Below are 10,525 nucleotides of genomic sequence, written 5' to 3'. Positions count from 1 at the left end.
CTTTCAGTGTGTTTTTACATGCCAGTCCCAAAACTGTTGGTCATCATAGGTAAACAGAGACAAGCATGTAATGAAAAACTGCAAGGTTTTACAATTGCATTAAAAAGTTATGGGTTTTTTTTCATCTTTGATGAAGAAAACCTGCTGTCTGAGAACTCCAGCAGTGAAAAAGCCAAGGAATACTTGAAGCTACACAATAGAACTTAGGAAAAAAGACAGCTTGGTAAAATCATCAGTTTTCTTCCATATTTAAGGTGCATTAAGATGGAGACTGCCAAAGATCACATTCAGATTCCTATCTCTCCTTATGCAAGTTGTAATTTTCACCCTGAACTCAGAAAACCCTCTGCAGCTTTGCAACTAGTAGTAAAAAAACTGGAAAAATATTACAAATCTGCAAATATTTTGGTTACTCTGAATAGCACTTAATAAATTACATCAACACCTGACAGTTTCATCATGTCTCAAACCTACGAAGCCTTTGCCTTCTTATTTCCTCCTCTGAATCATGTGGAAACCAAAAACCGTAAGGTCGCCGCTCATTATGGTAACGTGTTCCACGGAAACCTACAAGACACAATGAAAAAGAATGGTTAGTTTTTTCTGCAATTTGAAAAAAACTCATGTTTATCCTGTAATCCAAAGCATCACAACACAGAGGAAACAAAGTTGAACGTTTCCAGTTCGGATGGTTTCAGGGCAATCACAACAAAAACAACAGCAGCAAAAAAACCAAAAACAAACCAACAAACCACAACCTAAGCACTCAAGTATATAACAAGTAATAGTAGTTCATGTTTTTCACAATCTTTACTCTTTACAGTAAACTCCAGATTTTTAAACTATTTAAACATCCTCAGTAGTTATTTCTGGCAAAACAAGCTTTTGGTTTTGCTTTGAGCATTGGGGTCCAACCTATGCCACCCCACAAAAGACACACACATGGGTCTCACCCCTGGCAGTAAATGCAGAAATCAACTACAGGTGGCAGCTCAGCTAGGGAGAACTGCCAGCAAGTTAATCTGAGCAGAAACAGCACACCAAGACAGAAGGTTCTCTGCTGTAGCACCCCAAGCAGAGACAAGAACCTACTATTCCAGCAACTCTTCAGAATTCACAGAGAGGCACTGAGGACAAAAGATTAAAAGGTGATGGTTCCATGCCACCTCAGCTGAGGGAAACAAAAAGAAGAGACTGCCTTCTGAGCATGGGAACTAAGGGCATATTAGCTTTAAAGGAAACAACAGCCTTTGCAACAACCAGTGTTATTTGAACTTTCACTGCAGGATCTCATTCAAATTAACAAAAGTAGATAAGGAAAAGTTAGTATTATGTTCATTTTCAAGATGGATTTCAAATACACCTGTATCCTGTATCAGAAGTTATTTGCAGCAAACACAAGGCCTGTTTAGGCACAAAGTCAGGGAGCCCAATTTACCAAGGACCTCTGTTAGTGTCTCATTCAATTACAAAAGCATTTTAGTTCATAAAGTACTTGCTAATAAATGTATGATTTCATGAAAATACTAGAACAGATTCATAATTTTTCTTTAGTGTTTACAAGTCAGAATCTTGGAAAATCCTTCCAGAGATAACGAGCTGCTCAAAATCTGGAAGGCAGAGTTAAAATTAAAGTGCCTAGGATTTTTGTTTAATACTTCGACATTTGATGAATACACTTTAAACAATAACTGAAATATATAACATTTGATATAGAAAGGGACATATAGTCAAGGCCCTGATGGTAAAAATGGCTGCACCATATAGGGTCAAAACTGCACTGTAATGATCAAGTTTCTTTTTTTTTTTTTTTTTTTTAAATCATCATAATTAAGCATTTACTTCTAAAAAATATTTTTTTCTGTAGTGACTTTATCCATACATAAAGGTTTCTCATTAAAACATTTATTTTTCTATGTAGCATCCTTGGTTAGTTTTTAAAGAAATCAGGTATCACTCATACAGGTGAGATGAGTACTGGCAGAGTCCCCATAAAATACACTCCACACTTAAAACACAAATGTGTTCTAATAATCACAAGAACTAGAGATGTTATAAAAAAGGATACAAAATGTGCCTAGACATATTGACTAAAAAATAAAAAACTGACAATGTATTTTGAAAGGCTTTATGTTCAAGAATATATTATTTTACATCAAACAATGTTGTGAAGAGCAAAGTCTGAATTTGAAGATTTAAATACATGTAATTATATATGTATGTATTTAAATAATCCTGTTAACTAAAACTGTTCCCTGACTTAAATTACAAGAGAAATATTAACAAAGTAACACCTTTATTAACCATAAGCCACAGTGTTCAGAAATTATAATTAAGGCACAGCTAGGACTGAAACACACCCTGTAGTTCTGTACAAGAAACAAACACAATCATAATCTTTTTAACACATCCACAAAGAACTTCAAGACTAATAGGTTTTACGATTGTATTTAAAGTATTTTTAGAAATGCAATTACACCAGAGGATAGACAAGACCAAAGGATATAGTACAAAAGTTAGTACAAAAAACCTAACCTTTAAATAGCATATTTTAAAACTAATTTTATTGTGAACTAGAACTGTATTCTATGAATAAGACCAAGACCCTCCACACCTTTCCTGTCACTGGGTTGTTTGGGTTTTTTGTTACTAAAATTTACAATTACGGGGCTTTGGATCAAACCAAGAAAAAACAGTGTAAACACAATTGGTTTAACTAAACCTGTGTTAGAGTAATACAGACAAAGCTTTAATGACCTTAAACATTTTCATCTAGGTGTTAAATAAATATGCTGATCATTCCTAAAAGACTTGGCTGTAGTCAGGCACTACAGCACATGACTGCACCTACAGTCCCTCAGAGGCATAATGGACAATGCATTAAGCACTGGTTTGAAAGTTACTCAGCATGTAAAAAAACAAATCAGAAATTTAATTAATTGTGGAGACACAGTCAAAGACAGAAGCAGAAGTCTTCTCAAGTCAAAATATATAATTAACCAGGGCAATCCCTTAAGACACTTGTGACTGTCATACTTTCTTGGTTCCAGTCAAGTTCCAAGCTTTGGAATCACGTTACTGGCATGTTCAACATAATAATTTTAAAAATGCAACTGCCCTATCTGATATGGCAGAAAGAAAAATATATCTTGATAGGAAAATATTAGCCATGTCTTATTGGATACTGGAGACTGCACTGAAAATTCTACACCCAATACTGGTTCTTCTGATTCCTAAGAAAAACTTCTGGTTTATACCTCAAGTTTCTATAACTTGCTTTAACTTTTATTATCAACTAATTGCAAACAACTATTGAAATTCTAAAATTTCTGAAAGTCAGACACCTCAGGCACTCACTGTCTACAGATTGTATTGGATATTTTTGCTTCGGAGCAAGAAAATATTCTAAATTCTACACAAATGGAGACAACACATAACCAACCAACAATAAATGTAAAGAATTAAGACTATCTCACTAGATATAAGTCTTCCCTAAATTAAAGATTTAGCCCTGCAACACACACAGTTCAGTTCTCATGCAATTCTGGGCAGTACTAACTTGCAACAGCTGATAATGCCCAAAATTCCCTTAGAGACTTTATGATAGCAGAAAGAAATTTATTAAGTGTTTCAATGTGCCTTTTGGATTCATATTTGAGACGTTTATGAAGTAAAACCTGAGCTTCCATTTCATCACTGAACTGATGTTAAATAGTTCACCTCACTTGAAACAGGTTATTTGCAAGCAAAAAATTTTTTCAAATCATACTGAGTATTTTTATAGGACAATCTGAAAAGAAAGAGAATTATTCTTGTATATTCTACAATTAACTCATTTATTTTGCTAAAAGGCAAAATTGATGAAAACTTGAATATAAAAAATGTTTGGCTTCTGTGGCTATATCCAATGCATGATATACTTGAAAAAAGTCAGGTGTAATCACAACACACAATTTGTGACTTTTTTTTGCTCTTCCACATGCTATGAGTGTTAAAACATAGGCAGCTACCACTACTGGACAAACAGCAGGAGTTTCTACTGTGAACATTCACAGTGCATGCAACACCAAATATCCAACATGGTCCATCTCCAGAAGTGCCTTACCCACCAGAGCCTAATTCTAGTCACAATGACAAACATCAGAAACAGAAGAGGTGTCAGCAAAGAGTCATGAGTTGATCCTACTTAGGCTTAAGTTTTATCTTTTTAAAAGACTTTCACATTTGCAGTATGATTTTGAAAGATTTAATCATCTTGTAGTAAAAACAAAGAAGCTACAGAGTATTACATGCTGAATTGCTTTAACTTATTTGGAAACAGATACTTGAGGAGCAATTTAGTAGTCAAGTAATACAACTTATAACCCTTGCAGATCCCAAGTTCTCATAAAGGATGCCCAAGATGATAGCTGCAACTGGGCCAACATTTCTCTGCTCCTTCAAGAAATTAAAAAGGAGGAGAGAGGCCACGCATTGCCTTGCAGTATTAAATTTGCACTTTTAATGGTGCAGATAAGACTCCATTAGTAAGCAAGAAGGTGATGAAGCAGCCAGATCCCAGAGCCCTGCAGCAGGCCCGGTGCACTCCCCCGGCAGATGGCACAGGAGCCTCGGGAGCTGCCGCAGGAGCCAGCACAGACCCCAGCCAGCAGAGCTTTCCGCGTGGTAAGCAGAATCATGGTTATTTTGAAACAGATGGGCTCTAGAGAAGCTGCTGCACTGAATATTAGAGAGTTGTTTATTGCCTGGCTGGTTTAAAACCCAGGGATTATTTGCCAGCATCTAGCAGTTTCTCTGTCACATCAGGTTTCATCAAAGGGCAGGCACAGGAAAAGCCTCTGGAATACACACTTTTTTCTTTACCAAACCCATCTTAAATTCAGGACTTGCTATCATGTGCAGTGCTTTGCAGCAGAAAGTGCTGATGAGACCAGCAGCATAACCAATATCTTAACCCTGAAGCTGAACAGAGACCACTATCCTCTAAATTTTACCTGTCTTGTTACCAAGTAAAATTTCTCTAGTGTTTTTCTCATTTTATGCATCTGCAATACAATGCTGTCACCCGTGGGCACACAACACACTAAGGCTTGTAACTGTAACAGTGATCAGCTCAAAGCCCCCTGCCCCAGATTTTTCACACATTCTCAGCACTAAGCTGCACTAAAATACAGTTGCCAGACATATGATCTAAAAGAGCAAACAAGAGAGGTGAAACATTGTTTGTGACAATAATCACTTAGAATATTTTGGGGCAGACAGCAAAAAAACAACAAACAAAACCAAAGACAACTCTTGTTTCCCTAAGAAAGCAGCCAGGTGAAAGGACACACTTGCCATTGTTGGAATCAGAAGTTTTAGCTACATCAGTCTAACAGGTAACACCGAACTGCTCTCTTGAATATGACAAGTGAACCTCCAGCCAAACTCACTACAAATGCAAGCAGACCACTCCCCAGAGCAGCATATAGATTTTGGAAAAAACAGAGACATTGATCTGGCTATGGCACAGCAAGCCTTGCTCAACAGCAAAGCAAAACTCATGCAGCCAACTGGCAGTGAAAATGAGCCATCCATTTAGTCTTCCCCTTTATACTGCCCTCTAAGCATCAAGATCAGATTAAGGACAGTTTGAAACATGCCACCCCGTCAGTGTAATCACAATACCTGCACAGTGTGTGAAACATACATTTTTATGTTTCAGGGTGAGCCAAACAGACAAAATCTCCACATGGGGTTTTAGTTCTGCTTGTAGTACAAGCCACAGGAGTGTTACATCAAATACACTCACATGAATTTATCTCCTCTCTGAACTAGTAGATTAGCAAGAGAGCTCCTGCAAGCTTCAGGAAGAGTTTATCAAGCTACCAAACTGTGACAGTCTGACTGGCAGAAATATGCAGTTAGGTCCCTGATAAATACTGATGCTGGTAGGTGAAAGAAGGTGAGAGTGGCAAATAAGTAGCACTAAGACATTGCAATATCTCTGTATTCCTTTTTCATACAAGCTTTAGTTGTGTTAAAAAAGAATGTGAATATTTCAGTTGAATAGCTTATGATGTTCACTGTCTGCCCTGGCACTAGTGAATGTGGTATCCATACCAAAAAACCCAAACATATGCTTACATACCCATGTGAAAAAACACATACACAAGTGCCATTTAAAAATAAAATAAATCTCAGTTTTGCAGAAGCTTTGCTGCAGAGGATAATCACAGACAAGCAATAGTCTCTTTTCAACACAGTGAGTAGCATACAGCTAGCCAAACATAGAGACCCCTGATCTGGATGAAAATACTGGTCTGTGCCAAGAGGAGAGCCCTTAACAGGTGCCTCAGATATAACCACTTCTGTCCAAGCATACACACACATTATCCTGGCTTTGATTTTTCAGCCTTTGAAACACATGAAAAACAGAAATTTACACTTAGCAGAGTCAAGGTTCAGGTATTATGTTGCAGTTCATAGCAAACTCATGGTGGGATTTCTTCTTTTCTCAAAAGAATGTTTTCTGCAGACAACACATTGCTCACTCAAAAACTGTTAGCTTAGGACCTCACAAAGGCAGGACTGTTGGAATCATCTCATGCAGACGTCACGATTATATATATATCTTAATTCCTTCACTGTTATCTTCTGTATTCTCACATCGTCATTTGATTACATACCAGATTGACAGCACCTGTGCCCATATCACTGTCAAAGGAGAAAGAGAAATGCTACATTTGTCTACATTCATTGGCCTAAGAGCTCACACATCTGACAAGCTCTTCCCATTCTTTTCCTAGAAACCTTTTGGAGTTTAAATATAGCCTATGTAGTCACCAAAGCTAGGATGTTTTTTTCAGCCCCTTCAAACTTTTCTTCTAGGAAATACAGTATAGAACTCCCAAAAAGGAGGTACTTTTTCTCCTCCTGAAATGGAGAATGGAAACACAACAAAAAAGTATGGGAAGATGGCCCCATACAGAGCCCTCCCATACAAATCTCCTCATGAGAAGTGTTGTTGATTTCCTTTGGGGATACCAGAATTACATCCTCTAAGAAACAGGTTAAGAATGTTAAAATACATATGAAAAAATCATAGTTTATTTTACAATGCTAAAAAGAGTGGTTTGAAAATACTTTATCAAATGTCATTACTTAGAACCCTTGCTTGGCTTTCATTTATACTTGTTCCATAGAATGTATTTGTTCCATGCATAGTGTAGCTCTGCTAACAATCTGACAATGCCAGGACTCAACTCAAGTTCACAAACTGCTCTTGGACACACTACAAATCACATACAAGGTCCTACATCTGTGGTATATGCCTGATTACCTTGGTTTTTAATACAAAACAGCAATGTTTAAAGTTTTCTATTTGATAAAATAGGAGTTCTCTGTTTATGGACATCCAAAAAAATTTTATGCATAATTAACCCAGTATTTTTGATGCATATACAATTGGAAGAAGTAAACAGGAAGGCAGGGAGAAGCTACACTTAAATGCTCAGAGTTGCTATAATTCTTTCACATCTTCCAACTAATTAGTAGTCAAGTCTTCAGGTTAGTTTAACCAACTACCTTCTGATTTATTGAAGTGTACAGAGAATCCTAAAGGCAGTCTATATGCAGTATCACTTTTTCTCCTCTTATACATTAGAAGGACTAGGAGGGTTCCAGAAGAATTGAGATAAAAACACGTGTAACAGCCTTATTATTGTTTTATGATGCACTAGGAGCCAGACAGGAACTACAACTGAGTAAGACCTATAAAATGGCAAATCTGCTTTTATGCTCTCATCAACTTGCCTCTGCAAAATGCAGACATGCAATATGGTCTGAAAGATTTGGCTTCTAGCAGTTACCACTGTCCAATTCTCCCCTACTCAGCTCCAAGCAGACCACATTTAATAGCCTACACTATTGTTTCTAACACTGCCCTTTAAGTTTCTGTCAATGGAGAAAAGAATTTTGTCATGCTATGAAGCCAACTATTCTTCTTGGTGCTGGTGCCAACATTCCTCATCTACAGAGTCAAACTGGTGAAGGATAAAAGCAAGTCTAGCTACTGTTTCTCTGCTGTCCTTTGGAATGGCTGACAAATAAAAGCAAAATTAGCAGGAAATTAGTTGTACCTAGAAAGTAGGAAGGAAAATACTGGATTCTTAGAAGCACAAGGAAGATTTTTTAAACAGAGAGAGAAAAAAATCCTGCACTTGCTCTTGTCAAATTTCTTACGGTTCTTACAGTGGTTGCCCAGCTCTCTACTGTATCCAGATCTCTCTCTCTAAAACCTCACACATCTGACTATTACCCAAGATTCTGAGACAGCATCATCCCAACAAAATAAACAGAAGCTAATGAACTAAGACAAAATTTGTCTAAGTTCATTTCCTCCTGATTTTATCCCTTTTAAATGTATACTGCATTGTGAAGGTATGCCAATTTTCCACTTTGAAGTGTCCTCCTCTTTAAAAGTTACATATCAATCTGTATTTTTCTTTTAATATTCCCTTTGTTTTATCTTGATCAAATCTCTCAAGACAACTATTATTATTTCTTGAGGTCTAGTGCTAAAAGGACCATTAAGAAATTACAACTTTTAAACCTATAATGTAAAAATACTTTTCTCTTTACAGAGCCTATTTGAAAACATTATGCTTGTTGGGATCTGCATTTATAATAAATTTTTTTAAACTTGAACAAAAACCCAAAGAAGAAATGTGCTCACTCCCACAAGCAAGCCAGGGAGCTATGAAGACCACTCACTCAGATGTTAAGATCAAAAACTGACTACAGCCTCTGTTTTAATAAATAAAAAAAATCCTGTTGAGCTCATTTCAGTTTATTAAGGAATCAACTTGTTCATCTACAGAAATCAAGTGGAAAAGGAAATAGTCATATTAATCTTCAAGTAACAGGAAAAAATTCAGGTTCAGAAATAATTTGCCAACATTATTTCATAACAAATAGTAATTCCTTTATTAAAATAAGGCAAATGGGATTATTTTTTTCACTTAAAACTGTTGTTGAAGTTATCCTGAAACCAAACTATTTCTTTCCAATTCTACTTTTCATCCAAACATTGCTTCACATGAAGCTGATTTAAAAAGTACTAAATAAATGCATAATTGATCTTTTATAGTACCATCACAGGATGGTAACTGGCTACATTAATGTTTAAGCTATGTAATTACTTGAATGAATAAAGAAAAAAAGTATAAAGTTGTGATGATCTAAATCAGCATTTTGCCTTTTTAAAAAGCACACTCAAAACTAGATTTCAATGTCTGTACTGAAGCTGGCTAAATGTAATTAACTGCATTAGCAAATCTTCTTGAGTTAATGAAACTACAACTTTTTGACCAGAACTGGCTCATGTCCAGCTTTCAAAGCAAGCTGAGCTTGCTCACATTTATCTACAGGCTTGCAGTCATACTAGATTGAATACAAAAGACCAAATTGTCCCATATAGTCCTTCTGAGCATAACCTTAAAATCTACTGCTGCAAACTGACAAGCAGACAACCTATGTAATGCTTAAAATTAGATTTATATTTAAATGCAACTAGATACCCCAGATAGAAAAAAGTATACAAGAGAAGCAAACCAGAAGACAGTTGGCCATAGGACTATACAAGGATGCAGCCATTGATGTTAGCCAACAAGATGTATTATGGAGATACAAGGCCTTCTTGAAACTACTAGAAATGCCTAGTTTATCCAGTCAGACATCAGAAAAAGGTTCAGCTCATCATTTTTAAGATAGTCCCACTAAAAAAAATGCAAACGACACCCAGAGTACAGAATTAACCCAGCAATAAACTAAAAAGAGGTGAATAATTAATCATGGGTAAACCCAATGTTAGGAATATTCACTGACTTTCGCTTACCACTAAAACCATCCCTAGAGTAAGTTTATTAGCATTCACAAGGATCTTAGTAAGTATAAAATTCCATTTGGAAAAACACAGTTTTTCCTTTGGAGTATTTCTGCTTGCCTAACAAAGACATACAACAATGAAAAAAACCTAACAATATCCATTTCCCAGTGCCAAGACTAGGAAACCCAGATGGATGGATTGAGACACCACTACAGACTGAAGCCACTACACAACAACTACCACCTTCTCCAAAGTGGAAGCGAGTGCCTTTATACAGCCCACACACAGCTTCTTCTAATTATGCCCACAGCTGTTAAACAGAACTGCCTGTTCTCCCCACAAGGTGACCCTGCCAAACCCACTCCGAAAGGAACAACATTTATTCCTTTAAGAAAAGGAACCTGAGTGAGGGGAATTAAAAAAAAACAACTAGAGGCCACTAAAGTCAGTGAAAAGATTCCCATTTGTATCACTGAGTCTTGGATCAAAACTTGAAGAACAAACAGCGTCTACCTCCATTTGCAGTCCATGCTTTTATGATGGATGTAGTGTGAATGTAAGAAAAACATCTCTATTAAAGATACAGTTAAATCGTTGGCTGTAGGTAGTGTTTTCTTCCTACTTGAATTTTCTTTGGCAGTTAAAACATTTGCAAGA

General features: G+C 36.5%; 1 protein-coding gene across 1 annotated transcript in view; it reads right to left on the bottom strand.

Moving 5' to 3' along the window:
* Window positions 1–457: 457 nt before the first annotated feature.
* RHBDD1 (rhomboid domain containing 1) overlaps window positions 458–10,525 on the bottom strand; it is a 28,039-nt gene continuing 17,971 nt past the window's right edge. The window contains exon 7 of the mRNA XM_010001662.1: window positions 458–567. Within this exon, the coding sequence (XP_009999964.1) occupies window positions 458–567 (110 nt within the window). The remainder of the gene's footprint in view (window positions 568–10,525) is intronic.

Source organism: Chaetura pelagica, unplaced genomic scaffold (genome assembly GCF_000747805.2).
Source record: "Chaetura pelagica isolate M959 unplaced genomic scaffold, ChaPel_1.0 scaffold207, whole genome shotgun sequence".
Lineage (NCBI taxonomy): Eukaryota > Metazoa > Chordata > Aves > Apodiformes > Apodidae > Chaetura > Chaetura pelagica.
The sequence above is the reverse complement of the archived record's forward strand: the minus strand, read 5'-3'. Positions and strand labels throughout refer to the sequence as shown.